Source organism: Ambystoma mexicanum, chromosome 11 (genome assembly GCF_040938575.1).
Source record: "Ambystoma mexicanum isolate Mex_15411 chromosome 11, UKY_AmexF1_1, whole genome shotgun sequence".
In the NCBI taxonomy this organism is placed as follows: Eukaryota; Metazoa; Chordata; class Amphibia; order Caudata; family Ambystomatidae; genus Ambystoma; species Ambystoma mexicanum.
The window spans coordinates 1,371,112,415-1,371,137,699 of record NC_090934.1 but is presented as its reverse complement, the minus strand read 5'-3'; the positions used below and the strand labels follow the sequence as shown (position 1 = coordinate 1,371,137,699).

Genomic DNA, 25,285 nt, shown 5'->3' with positions numbered 1-25,285 from the left:
TTTAACCCGATTGTCTGGTCTGCCGTGTTTCTCTATCAATATCTGTTTTTTGCTAGACTTTAGATGACTAATTTAAGCAAAACTTGATAGTTTATTTGGAGCTACATTATATTGTTCGTAAGATGTGTCAGGCGGGTAGTTGTTTTAAACAAACTTCATCTGTTCTTCGATTTTGCATGGTCCATTGTATCAATCCACCCCCACGTTTTAGCAACATGAAATACAATTTAAAACAAATTAACAACATTTAAAGTTAACATATTAAGTGCAGAACCAGCATGCAATATATATCACTGTACAATGCATGCAACATCAAAATTGTTATCTTACTGTTTTTATACATACCAACCACTGCTGCCCATAAACAAAAACATGATTTTTGGCAATGTCCACTCTATCCCATGCTAGTGTCAGTACAAGCTGGTCAAAGGCTGATGCATTTGTGCCTAAAGACAAGAAAGTTAGGACAATTTCCAGAGGGGCATTGACTTGAAAACTCCCAGTGACTGGTCACAGTGGAACGTTTTAACATGTATAGACATAGTTCAAAACAAATCATGCTTGTATTGTACTTACTGATTTATATAATGCTTTCGCCATTGTGCTAAATAATATTAATGTTACACATACATAAAATTAACAGCAATATAAACCATTGCAATAAAACAGAAATAAAAGTTATGAAGATTAAGCAGAAAATATTAAATGTTCTTTATATACAGAAGGGAAAATTGCAAGATAAGAAACCGAAAGAAGGTTTAAATTACTTACTTGTAACTATTGTTCTCCAGCATTGGTCCGGCATGATTTCACATGCTTATGAACATTCCCAGTTGTCAGGGTGGGAATCCTTGGTAAAAGAAAAAACAGTTTCACTTTCACTTTAAAACTGCAGAGTGTGGGGAGTGTGTTTTCCGTGTTGGGGGACTGAGCAAGAGTGTGTCTACTCTTACGATTGCTGCTGCTGCGATTGACTTTTTGCTTAAAACCCCATAGCCGCACGCGGAGCGTCACAGAGTGTGTTTTCCGTGTTCTCTGTGTGCTTTGTGGGCTACGGTCCTTACAGGCCATGGTTTTCCTCATCATGAAGAAAGAACAAGCCTGCTTAGGAGCAAGCGGGCAAGGACAAGGAACCCTGGTGCCGATACAGGCTGTTTTGAGTTAAAGGCGCGAGCCTAAGACATCTGTGCATCTGTGCACCATGCCAGGCAAAGTGCCCTGTAAGCAAAGGACGTACAAATTACGTAAAAGCAAAAGTAAACCCTATGGTAAGGCGAACGGGTACAAACGTGCTGCACCTACTGACCCTTTACTTATTTCTCATGAGGAGCGTGACGGTGGTCAAGTACATGAGCAGCATGGGCCGGATGCGGTGGAGGGGACTACCGGTCCATGTACTGGAGATATTACCAAATAGTTTACATCCAAGAGTGCAAAGTCAACGCAAACGCTTGCTGAACCAGTTGTAACAGAGGCGAAGATGAATAAGTCAATGGGTGCCTTATAATTGGGTGCCTCGCTTGGGGATATCGATAATTCTCTACTACAGTTATGTTACCTGATCTGTAATGGCAGACGACCCTCAGAGGCTGCAGGAGCTTTGCTCCTGATTAATTTGACCAGTTGGTGCGGCCACTTCAGGAGTCTCACCCCTTCCTTCTTCCCCTCCCCTTCCCTGCCCCCGCTCCTTCCACCTTCCTGCCCTGCACCTGATGTGGTTCATCAGGCCTCCCCAAAGGCTTTCTGCTTCTCCCAACTTGTTCCACACTCCCAACTCACCTCCCTCAGAAGTACCTGGTAGAGGGGCAAGATATGGGGCCTGCTACCTTGTCTGAAAAAACACATTTTTATACAGATCATACGGCGCACCTAGAGATGGGATCCTCCTGGGACGTCTTGAACTTTGCAGCAAAACGCCTTTTAAAACTGTGTGGACGAATCCACGAAGAAGTGCTCAAACAAAGCAAGCACATTGTACAGATACAAGGAGGATTGGTGGTGTGCCGCGAGGTGTGCAAAGATGGCACGGCTACAGCAGGGGGAATGTTATGTAATCAGCCTATCAGTGTTAGAGCCCCTGAAGTCCGGCCCATTAATATATCCTCCCAAAGCCCTAATGACATCAGTGGGCAAATAAACACTTCGGCCCAATCTCCCTGTTGTTACTTAACTCACAGACACGTAAGAGGGCTAAACAAAAAAAGGATGCCGCCAGAAATGTTGCTACATTGGTTTCTCCTGATCATGATCTCACACAGCCATTGAACTTGACAATTGTGACTGTAGAAGCCAGAGGAAGACGTCGAAACAGCTGAGGAAAAGGGCTGCACATAAAAAAGAAGCAGAATCTATTAAGTGTAGGCATACTGACCAGTTGGTTACGTAAAGAGAACGAGGAGGTGGCACATTCACTCCCAATCCCCCCCACCCCCATGAATGGACGGTTCTAAGCGATCAAGGTTGTGCCTATGGAGGCCGGAAGATGAGTTGGGGCTGGGGGTCAACTCTTGACATGGCACCTGCTGGTGTAGGGGAGAGACACAAACCCACAATAATCTGTCCCAGCGAGCAATCCGGCACTCAACATCAGAAAATTCACAATTAGCAAGATTGCAGTGAAAGGTCACTGCCCACATATTGATAGAAGAGAACTACTAAGAACTTGCAGGAAAATACCAGCTCTTTGCATTTTGAGTTCACTTGACTTTGATTATGTTGAGCCTGTGAAATGTGGGATGGCGGGGTTGTGGGGGGTGTGGGAGATTGTGAGCGGGTGCACTGTTGCCTACTGGTGACTGCCTCCTTAATAATAGTCCCGATTGACTCCTTAGAATTTCTTGGGTAAGAGTTGGATGTGGCCTGCATTGTCCTGCAAGTGGATGATTGTTGCAACCTCGGTGGCAGTCTTAAGGGGGCTGTGGGAAAAGCTAAAAACGTAACATCAGGCATACTAATTGACAATGCCAAGGTTTGCAATGGCTTAAGAGTATGTTTGCAGGTGTAGAAGGTACAGTTCAATGAAAATTTACTCTGGCCTCATGGAATACCAGATCTCATTCTCGTTTACTTCAGAAGGGTCCCTCTATTGATTTATTACTGAACCATTTAGTATTCATGTTCCAAGAAACATGGTTAATTGAGCAGTTCCTGGTGGGAGGGTTCAACGTTCACCAGGTTTGTGCAAAAAAAAAGGACGGTGGGCGCCCTTTCAGTGGCTTACTGATTGGAGTAAAGCTTGACCTACAATTCAGTTTAGTGGTCCCACTTGACCCGGATGGTAACGTCTTGGCTGTTGAAGTGATACTGGAGGAGGCCTCAATTTAAAATGGGTTTTGTTGATCAATATCTATGACCCCACCCCTCAGGTGGAGCAGCCACTGATGATATATTCTCTTATGTCGATGCAGCAATTCTAAAGTTTCCAGAGGAGGATGATATTATCTGGGGTGGGGGTCGGGGGGGGACCTAAATGCTTGGTGTGGTGACCATCTGTATTTGGGGAGATTTGGTACAGTTTTCGAGGAAAGTAAAATGGTATTGAAGGAGCTGAATGTTCGGGGTAAAAAGTGGCTTTGATTTTTGTGTGAATGGGAACTGGTGATCCTAAATGGTAAAACGGATGACGATATCCCCGGGGAGCCTACCTGGCGGGGTGAGAAAAGGAGGGCCACTCAGGACTACGTGTGTTGCAACAATGTAATGATTGATAGAATTAGTTCTCCATCGATCTGTAACAGAACAGTTAGTGATCATGCAGTTCTTAATACGGCGTGGTCATTATTGTCGCAGGAGCAGAGGCCTAGGGGCCCGGTAGATCTTGTCCCCTCCCAGGCAGGGAATAGGCTGATGTCGAGAGAACGTAATGTGATAAGCGCTTGCAAAATATTATGACTTGAATTGCACAACCCTAATGCTGATTTATTATTTAGAACTGCAAACGAAATTGAGCATTGGATGATGGTTCTTGCTTTTAGAACCGGTGTAATGAGGGGTAATGTGGTAATAAAGGTCTGAGAAACAGACAACCGATTCCTATGATCCGGAGATTAATACGCCTTTGTATGAAAAAGTCTGTTCTACCGGGATGATACTGGATTCCTGGAGAAAATCGATCTTGGTGCCAGTCTGTAAATCCGGAGATCGATTGGCCCCCTAAAACTATAGGTTGTTGTCTTTGCTTGATATCACTGGCAAGGTGTTCGCTTCCGATGTGTTAGAACACCTACAGTCTTGGGTCAGTGAGAATAGTATCTTACATCCCTTCCAGACAAGTTATCGGCCAGGGTCTAACACTGTACATAATCTTATAGTGCTACACGATAATCTTGCAGGCGAAGTTAAGATCAAGTGACTCAGTGTATCTCGCATTTGTAGAGTTCAGGTCCGCATTTGATCAAGTGGACTGTAACATACTTTGGAAGAAAATGCGTAAATGGCGCTGCCGAGTTGGCTCTTAGAAGTAATTGTGGCTTTGCATACTAAAACATCGGGCCAGATTCAGTTAAGTGACAACGGACTGATATCAGAGTAGATGAGAATTAGCAGGGGAGTGAGGCAGGGTTGTATGCTCGCTCCTCTGCTCATCAATATCTACATCGCTGATTTGTTAGGCCGTTTGACGGGTAGGGCTAGTTGTTACCCTAATATTGGTAACCGCCCAGTCCCGGAGATGTACGCGGATGACCTGGCTATATTCGATCATATGCTGTCTGGGTTCAAGTGTATGCTAAACAAACTGGGGTTGTATGAAATTGAAAATCCATCCGCTATCGCTAAACTTGAGTAAGACAAGGGTAATGCGATGTCGGCTTCATCTGGGTATGGGGACATAATCAAAGCTAAGGTCAGAAGGGCAAGACACATCACTTGTATGATGAGAAAGTGTTCTATTGAACATGCAGGTTTCTCATTAAAAGGAGTATTGGCTCTCTACAAACAGTGGTTTTGCCCTTCGATTCTCTAAGGGCTGGAGGCCCTGCAACTCGAGCCTGGGTTGCTCTCAAGCACAGCTAATGTTCCAAATTGGTGCCCTGATGTTAAAGGCAAAGACTACGCCATGTTGTCCACTATTGACCAAATTGGGTGAGAGATAGGATTTTGACAAAGCTGTTGATGTTTTAGGGAGCTGTGTAACAAAATTGAATTGTTCCCTGATTTTAGTCGATGCTCAGTCTTTGCCATGCTCAAGTTCTGCCGACGTTTGGCAAAATGGGATTGGCAGGGCAACGACCATCTCACCAAATTAAAGGGATATAGTTGTGTGGCATCAGTGGTCCATTGTTATATGAAACCAGAATTACATCTATCGCTCTGCTCCGTCCTGATATACACAGTTTTCATTTAAAACGGTGCACCAACTAGTTACCAGTGTGGCTGCGGACTCTCGAGTGGGTACCTTCCCAAAGAACAGGTGAATGGGCCATGTTCGTTCTCGCAGAGGGGCACCTATGGACTATTTCTTGATTTTTCAGTTACCAGTATGGGCTGTTTGTGGAGCTAAATGGAAGCTGCCTAAAGATGTCAGATTTTGTAGAATCTGTAAGATGAAGGTAAATCGGGAGACTGCCAAACATGTACTCACGGACTGCCTGTGTATGGGACCCCTATATATGGTTGACCTGGGACCTTTTGTCTACGATTAAAATTTGATTAAATCTCCTGAGCTCTGGATGTTCTGTTTAAACACAGATTCTACTAAGGTCCATCTAGCACTTTATAGGTCTGGAGAGGGGTCCTACCTTATTTCTGTACTTGAATCACAGAGTTAATCAGCCAAATATTGGAATCAAATTGTTTGAGTACATACAAAGAAATCAGTTTTAGTGAGAGAAAATATTTTTTTAGTAATATGAAATTGTGTTTTATGAGTGTATGTCTGTGTATATGAATATGAGGATGATCAACACTGCACAAATTGGATTTGTATTATGTATTTATTGTAAATGAGCAGATTGGTCGTAGTTGCAAGTATGGTTTTGTAAGTAATATTGATTGTAAAAGTACTTGTTAGAATTATGTGTCGCACCTTGAAATACAAAATTAAAACTGTATTTCTCCTCTAAACTAATCACTGTCCTCTGGGTCATACTGCCCCCATCCAACGACAGTCCTCTTCCCTGGTGGTCAGATTTGGTAAGCAGGTAAAGTGGCAGTATGAGCCAAGAAGAGCCACACAGGGGAAGGTAGGAGGGTTTGCATGTGAATCAATCCCAGACCCATGCTTGAGAAGACATGCATTGCTCACCGTAATAGCATTTCTGCCGATTGTATCTGTTTAGATTCACATGCTGTGCATATAGTCCGACATCTAGTGGTAATCGCGGAGAATTGCATCTTTCTTTCGAAGATTGAAATGGGACGTTGGCATGGGCGTGGCTGTAACTCTATCCCCAACGTGATGTGCAGTGTACACAAAATCCCTCACACGTCGAGGTCCCTCTGATTGTGTTTTTTCTATTGTGAGGGAACCTTATAGTCAGTGTGGGCAAGTACAGAAGACAGAAGGTGTAAGATGTCTATGTTCCTTCTACTCCACGACGGAAGGAAGGGTGGGCGCATGTGAATCCAAGCATGTACAATCATCAGAAATGCCATTACAATGAGTAATGCATGCTTTCTGATGCTTGTGAATCTGCTTAGAATCACATGCTGTGCATAGACTAGCGTGCAGTACCCAGAGATGGTGGAGGGATGTGTGAAGGAACAGTAGCAAAGAGATGTCTTAGCACTGCTTGTCCCACCTGAGTAAAATAATTAGAGTGTGTTTCTAGGCAGTAGTGTTGTGTAAAGGTGTGTACAGAACTCCAGGTTGCTGCTTTGCAAATGGACTCAAGTTTAACATTTGCAATTAATGCTATGGTAGCCCCTGTGCCCCGAGTAGAGTGTGCTCTAGGCATGAAGGGCTGATCTCTCTTGACAAAAGTGTTACAGAGTGTGATGTAGTTTACGATCCACTAGAGACAGGGTCTCCTCTAGCAGCTACCACTAAAAACGAAGAACTGGTTTCTTTTCCAGATAACAGATAACCGCTCTCCTCACATCTACTGTGTGGAGGTTTCTTCCGCAACGTTAGTGGGGTTCTGAAAAAAGGTGGGTAGTTCTATGGATTGGTTTTCATGGAAGTTTGAGATAAATGTAGGCACAGAGCGTGGGTGTGTGCGCAGACCCAACTTATCTTTGTGTATCGTGACAATTGGGTCCTGAAATGAAAGGGCCTGCAGTTCACTAACTCTCCTTATAGAGGTGATTGCCACCAGTAAGGCAGCCTTGTAGGTGAGTGCTTTAAGGCTAGCCTTGTGCATTGGTTCAATTAGTCTGGTAACAACAACATTCAGGTCCCACCCAGGAGCTGGGTTGGAAATAGGGGGATGAAGCTTCTTTATTCCTTTCATAAACGCTTTAATTACTGGAATCTTCCACCACAAAATCTTGCTCTGGGACGTGGTGTACGCTGAAAGCGCAGCTAATTGAACATTTGGAGAACTGAAAACCAGGCCTGAATCTAACAGGTGGGTTAAGTACAGGACAATATGTTTAGGTGTGCGTTCAATAGGATAGATGCCCTTGCCATTACACCAGATGACAAAGCGCTTTCATTTGTTGGAGTAGCAATGCCTTCTGTTAGGTTTCCGTGCTTCTCTGAGTATGTACATACATCTTTGAGGGAGTTGGAGGTGCACAAACTATGACCTAAGGAGCCAGGCTGCTAAAATGAGAGTTTGAGGTCATGGATGTAGTGTTGGTCTTGAGACAGCATGTTGTAAGGGCACGGCAGCTTCCTGGGAGGGGAGACCGCTACTACCGCCAGTAGCTTTGTGAACAGCCATGGAGCTGAGGCAATGGCGAAGGGAAGAACCTTGAACGGATAGTGGGTGTCTTCCATCATGAACCTTAGGTACTTTCTGTGCTCTGGCAACATTGAAATATGAAAGTATGCATCTTTCATAGCTAATGTGGCCATGTAATCCTCCTGTGGCAACAGTGGGATTACCTCCTGCTGTGTTGTCATTCAGAGTTTTTGAGGTTTGATATACTTGTTCCATGGGCGCAGGTCTAATGTAGGGCGCATGGTGAGATCCTTTTTGGGTACAAGGAAGTACATTGAATAAATAACCTTGTTTACCTGGTGAATGGGTATGACTTCTTTGGCGCCCTTTTCTAGAAGGATTTGCACCTCTTCCAGCAGGACATGCAGGTGTGTTGGCGACATGCGTCTGCTCTTCGGTGGGTGGTATCGAGGTAGTCGGTGAAATTTGATGCAGTAGCCATGGGTAATGGTCTTTAACACCCACTGGTCTGATGTGATCCCCTCCCAAGCGTGAATGAATGACGACAAGCGACCCCCGACCGGGGAGGCCTGGAAGCCACTTTGAGGTGAATGCGGAGGAGCCTCTTGGAGTAGAGTTCCTGCCTCTACCCTTGCCTCTACGGGGACCTCTCTATTGATAACGGCTGTTACCGGAAGAGCCTTGGCCGGAGGACCAGTGGGTACTTCCTGAGCTATATTGTCCATGTTGAGACCGTGAAAAAGATTGTCCACGAAATGAACAGCGGGAGTTTGAGCCTGCAAGTTGGTGAAATGGCTTGCTTGGTTGGCTAAGTGATTCCAGCATTCCGTGCTCCTCCTTTGCAGTATCCAGGGTATCATCGACAGCTTTACCAAAAACGTTGTAGTCCTCAACTGGTTTATTAATAAGAGACAACCGAGTTTCTGATTTAAAACCAGAGTTCTTCAACCAGGTGTGTCTCTTAAGTAAAGTCCCCTCAGATAGAGTGCATCCAGCAGTCTCAGTTGAGTCCAAAGTTTTTTTAAATATTATGGTTAACCTGTTTGCCCTCAGTCACGACCGCCAGCAGGCGTGATCGTGTGGGCTCTGGGACCACTTGAGGGCCCTCCTGGAGTAGGCCCCACTGGACGTCCCTGTAGCTAGCCAGGAGCGTTGTATTGTTTGCGATCCTAGTTGAATAGGCCGCAGAGGCAGTGATTTGTTTCCAGAGGGCATAATGTTTTACAATCTTTATCCGGAAGGGCTTCCGCCGTGGACAGTGGAATCCCTGTCCTCTTTCTAGTGGTTGTAACCACCAGGGAGTCCGATGTGGCATGACCCCGTATGTACAAGGGGTTGGAAGGAGAGGGGCGGAACCATTTTTCAACCCGAGGGTTGACTGCCCGTGTGAGGGACGGTGATAACAAAGAAGGAGCTAGGCACTTCTTTATAGAATTGAGTAAGGGGATTGACTGAATAATGGGAGGCTTCTCCTTGAGGATATTTTCAACAAAGTCAGGGACTGCCTCATGTTTAGCAATCTCGAAATGATCGGCTGCTCTCTTTAAAATTGCATTGAATAACATTTGGTCATCCACAGGTGACGACTCCCTTTGTGGAACAGAAGAAGGTGCATCTAGACAAGCGATGTCTGGGTCAGGGGTGCGTGTAAGTAATAGCCAAGGGCCCTGATCCCCCCGCTGATCCTGATCCCAATCTGGGTCTTGGTAGCTGTGTCCTGAGCAAATCGATTTATGTCCTCATAGGTCTCCTCCTGTTCTGAGAAATCTAGGATATCCTCCTGGTAGCCTTATACAGAGATGGGTAGTTTCTGCAATTTCTGTGAAACGGGACAGAGTCGTCCTCCCCAGGTCTTTTGGGAGTGATGTATTGGGCCATTTTTTTTCATATAGTTTTCAAATATCTCCCTAGTCGATAGGAAAGATGCAGAAGTGTCTGGAGGTGGAAAAGTCTGCCCAGAAGGGGGATATTTTCCTAATAAGACATTCGAGACACGCTGGGTTTTTTTTCAGAATACTCCTCTTGACGGGAGGGGGTTCCCTTGTGTTCTGCAGCAGCTGAAATAATAGCTGCAAGGCTCTCGTGGATTTTTGGCGGCTGAATGGCCGGTTTCGACGTGCCCGATGGCGCCGTCACGGTCGACGATTGCACTGAAGTCTTAGGTGCTTGTGCGCCCTTGGACGGCGTTTCGGCGACCATATGCTTTTTTGGGTGAACACCCTTTCCAAAAGAAAGCCTAGTCCCATGCCACGAGGGCGGTTGCGTAGAGTGTGCCGGACCGTGAGTCCCGGGAGGCGTCAAAGTTTTTGGTGGCCCTGTTGGCATTGCGCGCTTCTTTGACGTTTCCGTCGAGGAGGCCTTGGGGGTTGTGTGGTTATCTATTTGTAGTGCGTGTGTGCCCTTGTCACCGGGGTGTGAACTCCCCATAACAGAGCTGGTGGCCTGTCTGTCGGGGCTGGGCCTTTAGGAGCCTGAAGGATCCGCTGAAAGGTCAATGGCTAACAATTCGGAGCCATGGCTGCCGATGGATTCCTCGTCATCCGAAGCGACAGTGCCAACGGGGTAATGGCTTACCATTTAGTCCGTCTGTCCTTAAACATCTTGGGTCGAAAGAACTTGCATGAACGCTTGTCGCGGTCTTGAGGTATACACTGATGGCAACGGAGATGGGTGTCGTTCCAAGGTAACATGCTGTTACACGACAGACAACATTTAAAGGGCGTCCTCTCCATTCATAGCAGAGGGTGACAGCAACCAGACCAAGGAGAGAAAGAGAAGGGAAAAGGAAATGCATTCCTGAAGAAGAATAAACCCAGGGCCCGACTCCTACTGTAAGGGCCTGGCCGGCAGGCCGAGACCAAGCGGTCGACAGTCGCAGAGCAGTTTATGATGTCTTCAGCAGCATGAAGCCCACGAGGCAGTCGTCGAAAAGAAGTAGTCAGAAGACTAGACGACTGTAGGTCGTAGGACAAAGTAAGAATACTAACTCTTGCGAGCTAGCGCTACATATAAGGCGACCAACTAGTTAGCTGGAAAAAAAACTATCTGAGGGACCTCGACGCGTGAGGGATTTTGGGTACACTGCACGTCACATTAGGGATAGTGTTACAGTCACGCCCATGTCGACATCCACTGTCGATCTTTGAAAGAAAGATGCAATACTCTGCGATTACCACTAGATGTTGGACTATATGCACAGCACGTGATTCTAAGCAGATTCACACGCATCAGAACAATGGCTACAAAAGTAACAGCTAAGTAACTTAAACCTTCTCCAGCATGGGGTCTGGAATGGATTCACATGCTCATGAATAACGATTACACAGCAGTACATATACACAACCATCGGAGGTAGCAATGCTCAATAGAAGCAATAAACACTATCCTCTGAAACAGACTCATCTCAAACAAATAGGTTGCCTAGCACCGCTTGGCCGACCCGGGGATCTCCTCCCTGGAATACAGGTCTATGCAGTAGAACCTTGTGAAGGTGTGCGTGGACCTCTACGTAGCAGCCCTGCAGATGACGAGCAGGGGCACACCAGAGAGAAACCCGGTCATTTGTTCGTGCCACATAGAACTTCAAGGCACAAGCAAAGTCCAGCGAATACCTTTGGCATAAAGGTGGGCTATTTACAAAGTACCATCCTTGAAGCGTGCAAAGACAAGCAAGGTTGCTTACAAGACAGGGCCTGAATTTCCCCGACCCGCCTGGCCCGAGTTGATAACCACAAGGAAAGCAGTCTTCCATGAGAGAAACTTGAGCAGAGCCTGATTCAAAGGTTCGAAGGGAGCTCCAACGAGCTTAGTTAGCACAAGATTTAACTCCCAAGCTTCCCCGGTTGGGAAAGTCCTGAAGACTCTTGAGGAACTCTTGACGAGCCTGTGAGACCACAGTAAAGGTCTGCCCAGGATCCTAGTGTACCTGGATATGGCAGCGAGATGCACCTTGATAGAGGCATGAGCCAGTCCCGCTTTGGCCAAGGAAAGGAAGTATGGCAAAAGTTGCAGAGCTATGACACGCAGAGGAGTAATCTTCTGAGCCAGGCACCACACAAGTGTTTCCATTTATGTCCGTAGCACTTCAACGTTGACAAAGCTCTGACCAGGATATCCTTACATTCTGCAGGTAAAGCATAAAGTCCAAACTCTAGGGCTGCATGAGCCATGCCATCAGGGTCAGAGACTCTGGATCGTGATGAAGAATTGCCTCTCCCCCCCTTCTCGCAAGCGGTAGCTGGATGGACTGGGCCACTGACCGGCATAGTAAGTCCGGATACCAGATCTGCCAGGCCCACGCCGGGGCGACGAGTATCATCCTGAGCGTGTTGAAGAAACGTAAGAGGAAGGGAAACGGGGGGGGAGTGTATAGGGACTGTCCCTCCCACGGGAACAAGAAAGCCCCCCCCCCCCCAAGCTCCCTGGTGGAGGGAACCTGCTGGTGAACCCCTGGCACTTGGTGTTCACAGCGGTCGCGAAGAGAAAGATCTGGGGTTGACTCCATTTGTTGAACAGCAGATACTCCTGGTCCTGGCGAAGCTCCAGCACATGGCAAGAATGCAGTTCCCTGCTGAGCAAGTACATGATGGTGTTCTTGACTCCCGCCAGGTGAAACGGAACGAGAAACATACCTTGACAAAAAAGCCCACTGCCACAAGTCCTCTTTAGAGAATGCCAATGACCACCACCACCCCCCCCCCATTTCCGATGTAGAACATGGTCATGGTGTCCGTGAAGATCCTTATCACCTTGCCCTTCAATGAAGGAAGAAAAGACTTGAGGGCCCAGAACACGGCCCAAAGCTCCAGGACGTTGATGTGTAGCTCCCTTTCGTCAGGTTGCCAGAGGCCTCTGACGTGCAACTGTCCAGTGTGGGCTCCCAACCCCCCTAGAGAGGCATCCATGGTGACTGTCTCCTGGTAAGAAGCAATCTGAATGGAGCTCCCTAGACAAGGTGCCACACCCCCACCAAAGGAATCAACCCTCAGAACTCTTTGTTGAGGGCGATCTTGTCCGTACAGTTACCAAACACTTGCATCCACCTCGCATCTAGGAACTCCAGGTGAAGCCTAATGCGCAATCTGCACAGGCGAACGAGATTTATGCAGGAGGACAACATGCCCTGAAGCGACTATATGGATCGCACTGTCGCTCTCTGGGCCGACGACAAGCGATGCACCTAGCCTAGTATGAGTTTCACCCTCTCCTCCGAGGTGTACGCCAAGCACGTCACTGTGATGAGTCATGCGCCCAGAAAAAGAGCGTCCTGAGATAGCTTCAAGTTAGACTTCGGACATTTTATGGAGATCCAGATGTATGGTTTTGGCCTTGTGCTTGCTTGCCAGAGATTGTGAGCAGGTGCGTTTTGTGAATGGGGATATGGAAGTAGGCGTCCTCCAGGTCCAAGGACGTCATAAAATCTCCCTGTTCAAGCTGGCTGAGCACGTGCTGCAACGTGACCATCCAGAACTTTTGGGACTAACCCCCTGTCTTTTTTCAAATTAGAAAGTATCTGGTATATACTCTGGAGGCCCGGAGCTGCTGCAGGACGCGCTCTCTCGTCTCTTTCTGTAACATGGAACGTACCTCTTGTAGAAGCTGTGGCCCGTTTAGTTTTTGCAGCTGAATCTGAGGGATACAAGGACACCTGTGTTAGAACTCCAAGGTGTACCAGTGTCCAACACCCATCTGTCTGTGGTGATCTTTTCCCACGTGCTGACGAACTTCGCCAGACGGCCTCCCACTGAGGCCTTAAGTGGGCTTAAGTGGGCGCCCAGAGCCACGGCCGGTTCAGGCCTGCCTGGAGGGAGGTGTTATGCCTTGAGGGCGGCGCAGCCACTGACCTCTGCTACCAGGAGAGCACTCCCTGTAGGCTTCCTGAGTGGAAGAGCATGATGGCTGTCGGTAAGGGGTACTATAACCATTTGAAGATCTTCCTGGCTTGCCTCTAGGGGAGCGAAAGGAAGAGGATCGACGCTGTTGCTAAGTTCAGAGGGAACATGCCGTCTCTGTGTCGGTCTTTGCCTGCAAAGACTTGTCGACTGCATTTCTGAAGATGTTCTCCTTGTAGAAGGGCCTACCTAGCATGTTAGTCTGAACGTCCTGGTGGAAATGTGTAGCCTTCAACCAATCTTGAAGGTGTAGAGACACCCTGTTCCCCATCTGGTGAAAACCTATGTCCGCGATGTCTACCGCCACTGTGATGCCGTGATCTGTGTCCACTTACCCTTTCTGAAAGACTTCCATTTGCTCAACCTTCTTGACTTCGGGCAGGAAGTCCAGGATAGGCCCCAGCTTGTACCAGGGTTTCCGGTCATAACGGGACAAAATGGCTAGGGCGTTCACTGCCTTGATGGTAGAGGCTGTAATGTAAATTATCTGCTTGTCCAACGCATCCAGCTTCTTCCCCTCCTGGTCCGGAGGTACCTTGGCTGCCGATGACTGGTTCGCTGAGAGTTTCCAAGCTGCGGCCGAGACCACCGAATCTGGGAAGGGCTGAGATCTTAGGCACCTGGGCGCTGAGTCGGGTACACTGTACTTCTTCACCAATTTGCCCCGTTTCGTTAGAGCTGCACTTGATATTCTATCAGCTTCATGGTCTCGATATCTACCTTCTTCAGAATGTTGATCATGTTTCAGCTTTTGAAGTTTTGTTTTGATTTGGGAAGGATTAACTACTGCTCTGTTTTTTTGTGACATTTCTGTAAAAATATATTCATGGGATTAAAGCATTAATGAAAGGAGAGAATACAGACTAAATAGGTATTTTTGTTAAATATGGAACCTGATTCAAATCAACCGATTCAAAAATGTGATCTTAAAACTGTAGCAAAATTCCCTTCGATGTCATGAGGGTGAAGTACCTATCCTTTACAAAATGTTGCTATAGAAATTAATCGGGTATTGATCATGTTTCAGCTTTGATGTGCGATGTTGAGCACTTTCTGCAAACGACCTGTACATGGCGGTGTAACACCACAAAAATGTAAGGTCGAAAAACCAAAAAGATTATCTTGGGAACGGGATTATCTATCGAGCCAGATATAGTTGCATCAATTCAGCAATGAAATGAGGAATATGCCATTCAAACCTCATGACACCAGACCTCACCGTTTATGAGAATTCCCCCTCAGTAAAGCGCTGCATACAATCTAGCTGGCTATCACAGACATTTACTCTCACAATAAAGAGAGTAAACCAACTCTGTGTCTTAGTTCAGCATCGCAAATGTTTTTAAAGGGTTCGTGCTACAAGAGAGCTTACATTGGGGGACGATCATTTTTTTTCCTCGCCCCCAGTCTCTCCTTGAGTGAAACTACAGGCTACCTTCAGTTTCGCAAAGCACTAAAAACACACCTTTTTTAAATGTCCTTTGGGCACCCTCGACAGTTGAACCCATGATAGCGCCTAGATGCCCTTGGTCCAAGGTTTGCGCTTTATAAATATGTTTGCATTACATTTACATTACACAATGACAGAGGACCAATCACAGTAAAAAAAAAAAACTAAAAAAAAACGAAACACACATCCAAACCACCACAACAACTTTCCTTCAAAGTGCTTTCCCCACACCCAGTTGTCGCGTTCATTGTCTACTCCCCTTTGTACTCAGCCCTCCTTTCCACCCACAAACCAAGTTATGGCAACATCCTGACAGAGTCACAAAACGTCACCTCTCGGACAAGGTCAAGTGCTTAAGACCACTTCTATGGTGAATGGCAGAACACATACCGAACAACAAGGTATTCCTATAGCGAGTGATAAATAAACTACAAGCCTTTTAACTCACAACTGTGATTGAGTATGTGGTTGGTGGTCTGCCGGATACACTGAGGGTTTTTAGAGAAGGGTTGTGACACAAGGCTGTTTTGAAGGTGTGAAGAACAACCCCTTGGCCCAATGCAGGTATTGAGGAAGGCCAGGAAAGAGGGTGCTGGTTTTGGTTAATTTGTTATTGCTTTGCAGACATCAGAGGGGGGCAAAGGTATTTCGCTGACCCTGGTGGATTGCTAATGATGACTGTGAGAAGAAGCCTCACAGAAAATGGAGGAAATGTGGTCAGTGTTAGGAATAGGTGGGTTCATCTGAAATCTATGTTGGCGCTCCGAATGCCCATTCACCAACAATTCCACCCACCAATCCACTGTACTCTACTCCGGGCCCCTTCTACAAATCAGATACCCCAATTCATCTCTTTCCTCTGCTACCCCAGCTCCTTTCTCTTTCTTCTATCTCTCTCTTCTTTCTCGCCATATGTCCACTGAGCCCCTCGTCGTACATCCTTTCATATGAGCAGTTTTACCCCCATTTGCCACTCTCAGTCAACCTCCACTGACTCCGCCACAGCCAACCCTAGTTAATGCACCCACATATAGCGTATCTTTCCTAGACCCATCTTCCTCTTTTCTCATCTCCTCCCCACGCTGCTGCACAATGAGGGGGCTCCACCCATGACCCCGGCCTGCACTCCATCCACACGCCTTCACCCCTAAGATCTGCCTTCACCCCATCCGCACTCTCTTTTACTGCACACGCAGAACAACAGCCTTTTAATGGAAATTTAAAGTGAACCACACCTCTCCCCATATTCATCCAATAGTGGTATTAGGTAGCAGTGCTGCCCTAGGCTCATGTTTAGATACAAAGGGTAGGATTCGACTAAATTGAGTAAACTCTTCCTGGCTGCTGTTTCCATTGCTGCGATTGGCAAAATTGGTTGTTTCTGGTCTAGATGGACTTGGATTTGTTGCATTCTTTTTCTGAAATGTGTCACAATGGAGCCACAGGCTTCTTAAGGTGGCGTTGATGCTGTGTTGCAGGCTGCAGGGTTTTTGAATGTGTGCATAATTCCAAGACTTCTTGTTTCACTGACTCTATATGGCAAGATGTTTGTGTTGATAGTTTCAGCTCGGTAGCACCAGAGTCATCCATGCTAAGCCAGTTTGTGTGTTGGAAGGTAGTTCCCACTCCAGACTATTTCTATTTGAGACTCTATTTTTCTTTTGAGTTAATTTAAACATTTAGCAACTTGTTTCTATTGTGAGAATTTGAAGTGAATCGAAGAATCCGAGTGATCCGACCGCCGCGCAGGGGTGTTGCTAGGCCTGGAAAAGATCAGGGGCTAAGCTAATGTCAGGACTGGCGGGACCCGGGGCTAGCTATAGCCTTTTGGTTGTAGCCCGAGCTTCTATCCGGGGCTACAACCAAAAGACCCGGGGTTATAGCCCCCTCACCCCCCCCAGCAACGCCTCTGCGATCGCAGCTGATTTGGCCGCGGTCAGAATGTTCGCATGAGAAAGGTGTGAACTACCAAACGTTTGCACCTTTCTCATGCAAACACATGTACTACGGGGGATTTCGGGGGTTTCCCCCGCAGCCCCCGCTTTTTTTCATTTTTTTTTTTTTAACGGGTGTGCTGCAGGGGTTTCCCTCGCAACACCCCACTCACTATACCACACAGTATAATGAGCGAGGTGTTGCGGGGACACCCCCACAGCTCCCGCAGTCTTTTTTTTTTTAATTATACTTACCTGCAATGCTACCACCAAAGGTACGAACTTTGGGTGTTCGAACCTTTGGTGGTAGCATTTTTAGAACTTTTGGTAATTACGACCATTTGTTTGCGGTAAAATCAACCTAAACCGAATCAAAGGGGCTATAATGTCAAGGGATGATGATCCATAGATGTTAAGTAGCTCATCCAGCATTCAAGTCTCGTATTCGTTCGCCTGTGTGGGGGTTTGGATATTGCAAGGTTTCCAGGAGGATGCCCAGTGGGATTTCCTTTAAGGACTAGATTTTAGCTGGGGCGATTTAATTGACTTTGGAAGCAGTGGTACTTTGTTGAAGATGCGGAAACCAATAGAGGTAAAACGCCAGGTTTAAGATAACTGGGAAGGAAACGCTAGTGAAATTCTCGCTGTAGATGACATCAATGTATGGCCACTGTGTGCGTCAGTCCTTTAACTAGTTGATTGTAGTGTAAAGCACAAAGGTTTGCAGGGAGTGCTTTTCTAGCTGGGTTGTACTAGTCTTCGAGCTATACTGTGATCTTCCAATATGCTGAGGTGTTGGCCGTCCACCGAAAGGTTGGTGACCACATCAGCCAGGTCTTACGTGAAAGAAAGGCTGCATTTCAGGGATGTGAAGGGTGTAATTTTAATGTTGGTAGAGTTTTTGTGAAAGGGCACAATTCTCCCTCTGCTCTGGGTTGTTTAATCTTGTAGCCAGTGGGGATGGCCTTGGACAATATGCCACATAGTCGGGTATGAACCAGGCCTTTGTAAGGAATAGTAGTCATAGGTCCTCACAGAGAAGATGACAGATGTCAGTTATGTTTGGTGATAAATAGTAGCGTTGATGAGAAGACATCTGGTTCCGAGATTTTCTTTGAAACTCCTCTGTATTGCAATTTGGGTAATAGTAACATCTGTCAATTACAATGCAATGGGAATTGCCTACAAGAGCTCAAACCATGGTCAGGAGAAAAACATTAAACATCCCAAATACCAAATAGGTCTCCCTCAATTTCTGAGGGTCCCTCCCAGAGGGGACATATAGGAGTGAAATTCTCACTACATCACTTGCTTTGTTCCTGAAACCATTGATTTGACCCATATTTTCACTGTTAACATAGATGATTCAATGAGAGATATGTCTAGTTTGGTTGAAGATAATCCCCTTGACCCTCTAGATCAGGAGTCTGGAACCTTTGGGTCTCCAAATGTGTTGGACTACAACTACCATCAACACTTGCCAATATGGTCAATTATGAAAGTCATGGTCCAAAACATCTGAAAAGACGCAAGTTGTGGACCACAGTTCTAGGTCTTTATCACAACCACATAGTATTTGTAATAATTTAAATTGAGCGTTTAATTTGCGTGTCACGTTTTGTCAATCCACCACAGAGGGGAAATTAAAGCAGCTTTTAGGAGCTAAAGTAATGTAATCAAAGTTAGTTGGAACTAGCAGCTTTGTTAAAGGACTCAAGACCTATCAGTTTCCAAAAAACCCTAACCTAATAGGTCTTTTATTCTATTTTATGCACTCCACAGATGTTGGATGACCGAATGGGGATAACCAATACCTTCAGTAAAGCACTCTAAAATAACCAAATGCAAATATTAACATGCATGCTGGGCACTCAAAACCAACCTGAGACTTTAAACATTAGGAAAAACCTCCACTTATTCATCTGCAACATTTTCCACATTTTTAAAAGTATTGGTATTGTTCAGTTCTTCCATTTAAACTCTTAGGTGGGTTTAGGCCTCATATTAACAGGTACTTTCCTGTGATGGACCATTTTTGGATTTAATTAAATAAACAACCTTGTCTTGATAGAAATTTCAATTGCCCCGACACAAAGCTTTGAAGTCAATGCAGATTGATCCTGTACTTTGAATTATCAATATGATGTGTTCATTCATCAAACGCATAGTCCAATGTCCGCTTGTTATGGAATGTAGTCAACGTATGTAGCGGTGCAAAAAATAAGTCAACATAACATAACATATGAATATACTTCACCTTTTAGAAGTGCCGTGAGAATTGCAACATCAATATCCTGGTGTTCTTCGGATCCTATGTGGAACACAGTGATCTAGTTTAAATACAGAGCATACAAAACTGTTAATAAAAACAAATCTGCAAATGTTATTCAAACATTTGTTTCCAAGAAGCATATTTTTTAAATGAGGATGATGAATTCTAGCATATAAATCACAATCACATAAGATTAAACGCTCTGATTCTGTATAATACGGTGAATATACTTTGTATCCAGAAAGATCTATAACTGAAGCACTTTAAGGTCTAAACTTGAACATTCATTTGTCATACATTTTCATAAAACCACACTTGATCAGTTTAAGACAACAGAAAAGTTGCAGTTCAGGAAACGGGATTTTCACATTTTCAGAGTTTAAATTAGGATACTATTTTTACATTTGTGAGTTCATTTAACTCATGGGACAGAGAATGGCAGCAATTTCAAATGCATTTTTTTGTCACATTGGTTTTACCAACATTTTACAAGTGACATGTTTGTAGCTAGTGACCAAGGACAAATCTACACTCAGAGAAGGCTAGCAACACCATATGTTTCTGAAAGGTAGACATATGTGGTAATCCAGTGAGATGCGTAATTACAAAAGGTGCAGTTCATCAGACTCCGACCAACAGAGTTGTAGGCATTCTCTGTATGTGTCAAGCACAGGTTTGGTAGACTAACTTGGCTCACATTCAAAACATGACTCGGACCTATGGAGCTTGAGTGTACAATCTACAGTCAGGAAACCATGCTGCAACAGGAGTGGGATGCCCATTGAACATGGCACGATTAGATGAGAAACTGGATCTAGTTTCAAAATGGTGACCACTGTATGCTTAACTTTGGTGCACCGAATGATATCCAAACTGACAGGGGTATACAAAGGGGGATTAGCCAGGACAAATGTGTGGGAGTAAGTAGTGGAATTCTGGTAGTGAAGAGGTACAACTAGAGTAGCAAGAGGAGAGTGAAGAGAAAGGATGGAGTAGAATCAGGGAAAGACAGCAGTAGTGAGGCAGGAACGAAGGAATGGACATAGCAGGAATACGGAGAACAGTAAGGAGTGGGAGATGGAAAAACCGAAAGAGGCAGAGGAAGGCCTGGAGGAGGAAGAGGTGAACAGTGGAGAAAAAGGTGGAGTAATAATAATATCAGACAAGGGAAATGAATGGAGGAGGTAGCCAAATACACATAGGACAATTAAAGAGAATATCACAGGGTAGGAGGTAGCCAACACAGAACAGGATAGGAGAGGGAAAGGAGTAGAAGAAAAAAATCGTGTGTAGCAAGCAAGGAGGAGGGGGACTGATAATCGGGACGAGGCAGAAGCAGAAGGAAAAGTAGAGAGGGAGTACCAAAGACCACTGGAGTTGGAACATAAAGGAGTACAGGTTAAAGGAATAAGCAGGGAGAGAACATTAGAAGCATTTTACAAAATGCAAGAGGAAGACAGTCTCAAGCTAGAGGAGGAGTACTCTCTCAAAGTAGAGGGGGAGAGTAAGGAGTGGAGTGATGGGGTACAAGAAAAAATGGAAAATAAACACCTTAAGAGGCAGGTAGCGTGAGACCTACGGAAGAAGGAATACAAGCCAGTCCTGCGAAAGTATGAGGGCAAGTACTTGTCCACTTCAATACTTGAGCAAAAAGGATACTCTTCAGACGAGTGGAGAGTGTGCACAAATAGACTAAATGCAGGGCCAGAGACAGGGAGTAACAGAAGTGACATTTAGGGACAGTCCAGGACAATAGCAGGCATACAATGAAAACTAAATAGGAGGGGAAGGCAAGTACCTTGTGTCTATCTGTTGAGTATAGGGTCTGATGCCTGTCCCCTGCCAAACCACATAAGGAGGGGGGAACCTGACAGCCAAGTCTGTGAGGACCAACGCAAGAGTTAAATCAGCACTAGGCCATCCAAGAAATAAAGGCCAAAAAAGAAATGCTTTGAGAAGTGTAAGAGATGGTTTCAAACTGCAAGGCTGAGGACCAATGTCCTACCAAAAAATAACAACCAAGTTGCTGGCAATACTGCTTATTTCACCATTTCATTCTCACTGGTGGTGCTTCAGTCAAATTTAACACTGTTGTGTGTGACAATAATTCCAGTTTCAGACTTGAAGTTGGTCTTGCTCGAGTTCGATTTCTCGGCTGTGAAAGGTGTCACTTGCAGTCTGGTGCATATGACAAAGGAAGCCCTTCCTTGCAAATCATGAGCAGTGCATTGAAGCCTGTATAACAGTGAAATGGTGAAAACTAGAACTCTAGGAATACCAACACAGCCTCAAGGATTGTTCCTCCAATATATTGGTAGTTGCAGGTCAAATATGCAAATTCTGATAAATGTTTTACAGGAGAGAAAAGAAACAGAGGCAGAACTCCTCATTGGCCTAGAGGAAGAAGAGACAACTTAACTTAAACTCATCTAGAACAAGAATTGGCTGCAATTGACCAGAAAACGAATAAGATAAAACATAAATAGCAGATTGATGGACTGCACAAAACATTAATTAACACTTAATAGAACGTTTAAGTTAGCCCTTTAAAGAAGGGTGTTTCAGCGCAGACAGTAAATAAGGGGGCTCCGCATCAGATCCACATCAACAATGGATCATGGATCATGAAAGCCCTACCCTTATGTACAAACAGTGTTGCGCACACAGAGGAAAACCTTTCACACAACATCAAATATAGAAAATTTAATCAAGAAGGAAAAATTATTATATACAATATCACATTAACACTCCATCTAAATACAGATAGACAATAATTCTAAGTATATTACAATACTGAAAGCAAGTTAGTACTTACAATTGCTTCAAATATTTGTTAATATTTCGGTTCTATGTCATATATCCGCATTTTAAAGATCAAACACAAAAAAGACTGATTGTTTTTGGCAGTTTTTATGTCGGCTTTAAAATGCCGAAATATTACATATTCCCCTTCCACCTTCCCCACCCACTCATTTTTTTCTAAATTGGGAGGGCAGGGGGTTTAAGCCCCATGAACCCTCGCTTTTCCACCCCCACCACCCCCTTCCCCATAACACACACTGACTACACACGCACAAACAGCCCCACATTAACTTACCCGACACTCCTGCCCCTGTCTGCCCCTGCGCGCAAAGACTGCTCTTTTGACCTAATACCAATATTTCAGATATCGTATCAAATACAACAATAAATAATAACATTACAAATCCTGCTAATTTTCTAGTCACATAAGACATAGTTGTTCATTTGAAACGATGAGGAATGTTCTGAATGAGTCAACAATTATCAGGTCCTTTATAGGTTATTCTTCAGGAGAGAACAATCCTGAATCCCTATAATAGTATATTCTATTGATATTAGTAACAAATCAAATGTGTGCAATGACGATTTCAGGTTTACTATGCAGGTACTTTGAAAAAATACCAACCATGTCCGTAAACAAGCATACTATTATGTCTCTTAACAAAAAAGATGATACACATATCTAAATCTTAAAGTTTGTTTGATGTATTATTTATATTTAAAAGGGAAAAGAAGGGAAACCCATATTTTATCTTCAAATCCAAACTGAATAAACAAAATAAGTCACCATTATGTCTAAAATGGCTCACCAGACGTATTCAATTACTTTCATGCAACTCTCTTTCAGCCTTTAATGATCCATCTCTGCCCAAAGTGAATATTGTAGACCATTAACAATTATTTCACCAACATGGTTTAAGTTACTTACCTGTAACCAATGTTCTCCATATGGGTTTGGCATGGATTCACATGCTCATGAATATTCCCTGTCAGGCTGGGAATCCTCAGTAAAAAGAAAAAACAGTTTCACTTTCACTTTAAAAATGTATTTCTGGATTCGAAGATGGCCACCGACACAAGGTAGACGTGCTGGCGGAGCTCCCGTGCCTCCCCAGTGACTCAAGTAGGTTCCACCACCCCGCCAAAGTCGTAAGCCCCTGTGGAGGATGGGAAAGGCAGCAGGGACATGATTGGTCGATTGGAGTTCCTCAGAAAGCCGATTCAGACACCCCAGCAGAGGTGGAGCCCGGTAGGCAGCCGTAACCGACGGCCTAGGAGAGTACGCGTATCCCGTGGCGCGGCCCATTATTTTAACAGAACCTGGGGGGCTGCCCAACCGCAGACGGAGATCCCAGGGACGCTGAAGAGGCCAGACGCCGGTGGATGCGGTGGGCCACTGCGGGAGGACGAGAGGCGAGAGCCGGGACCTGAGGGCGACGGAGTGAGTAGCTGAAACCCCCACGCAGCGTTCCCAGGAGAAGTGGGGGACAGAGGCGCCGCGAGAGACAGGACCATGAAGGTAATAGTGGCAGCAGTTGGGACTCCGCGCGGCCACCCTGGCAAGGAGAAGGAACGAGCAGAGAGGAGCCTGAGCGGTGCCATTTGACCCCCACCCAGGATCACTGAGCCCCACTCCAGCAGACAGCGTGGACGAGGCAGGGAACAAGGTCCAGGTGAGACTCAGCCGCGCCGAGACCCTGGTGCGACCCTGGTGCTCACCCAATGAGACAGCGGATCGCCGGCGCCTGGGCAGCCTCCGGGGTGGTGAGTGGGGGAGAGGAGCATCTACAGTGGGGAGAAGGGAGAGCCAAGATCTGCTTAAGCCCTAGGCAACAGGGCTCCGAGAGTGGAACAGGGGTGGAGGGGCCCACGGCGAAATGCTCTCTCTACAGTCTAACCTGGTCAAGACTTTTCCGGACCAATTTCAGCAGTTATGGTCAGACCTTAGTGCTGCCCTGGGGGAAGTCAAGCAGGAATTTAACCAATTGGGCGAGAGAACGGACATTGTGGAGAGGGGTCTACAGGAAGTGGGCGACGACACGAAGGCGAACACCGAGGCAATCGAGCGACTGGACGTGGCAACACGGAACCTGGAACTTCAAATGGAGGACATGGAAAACAGGTCCCGGAGTGTCAACATAAGAGTGAAACTGCTCCCGGAAACAGTGCAAAGCAAGGACCTGAAGGGGGTCTCCCAAAGCATCTTCGCAGAACTCATAGAGGTAGGGGATACGAGCACAGTGGAACTTGACAGGGTCCACAGAGTGGGCCGCCTTAACAGAGATGTGCGGGCCCGACCAAGGGATGTGCTTGCAGCTTTTACGGGATATGGTCAAAAAGAGACAGTTCTGAGAGAAGCAAGACAGCAGGAATCGATCAAATTTCAGGACCAACGGATCGAACTCTATCAGGATCTCGCGAGCAGTATGTTGATTAAACGCCGTCAGATGGGCCCGGTCCTGGCGCTACACAAGGAGAAGGGGATTAGATACAAATGGACATTTCCCTTTGGACTTCTCTTTGAGTGGGCAGGGGGACAAAGACGTATTACTACCCTCCAACAAGGAGCAGACATGCTACATCTACATCTCAATCTGGAACAGGAACGAAGAGAGGATAGGCCTGAAATGGTTCCGGGCACAGCGAATGGTCAGAGAATGAAACTGTGGGAATGGTCTACAGTTGGGAGACAAAAGGAGGAGACGGACAACACTACGCGGCCCACCATACAGGGAGGGAGGTGAAAAGTTGAATGAAGAGGGAGGGGAAGCACCAAGTGGGGGAGAGCCCTGAACAGGCAATATAAAAAGGGGTGGTGGACGGCATAAGGAGAACAAGGGCAGGGGAGGGGGGCAGCAACATCTGAGGATCAGTAAGGGCGATGAGACCCGAAGAGGGGGGAGGAAGCAGGCGAGAGGGGTCGAGGACCCAGTTGGAGGGGGTGGAGGGGAGTGAGGGAGTATGGGGGAGGGAGGGGAAGGCGCGGAAGGGAGGGGGGGGCGGAGGAGGAGGCGGATTTCACATAGGACATGTGGCATGGAAGGCAGAGGTCAGAGATTTATTAGGAGACAAAAGGGGAGACAAAGGGGACGAGATCGGGTGGAGGGTGTCAGGGAGCGCTTACGTCAAAGAGGGATTGAGAGCCATGG

The 25,285-nt window shown here is 46.0% G+C and overlaps 1 protein-coding gene across 2 annotated transcripts in view; it reads right to left on the bottom strand.

Annotated features, from left to right (window-relative positions):
- The window catches only part of TRPM7 (transient receptor potential cation channel subfamily M member 7), a 2,599,208-nt gene that overhangs the window by 1,566,515 nt on the left and 1,007,408 nt on the right, over positions 1-25,285 (bottom strand). For both annotated transcript variants that reach the window (XM_069624956.1, XM_069624955.1), the window contains exons 10-11: positions 19,320-19,392; positions 346-446 (exon numbers count right to left, since the gene is read on the bottom strand). In XM_069624956.1, coding sequence (XP_069481057.1) covers positions 346-446; positions 19,320-19,392 — 174 coding nt within the window. The remainder of the gene's footprint in view (positions 1-345; positions 447-19,319; positions 19,393-25,285) is intronic.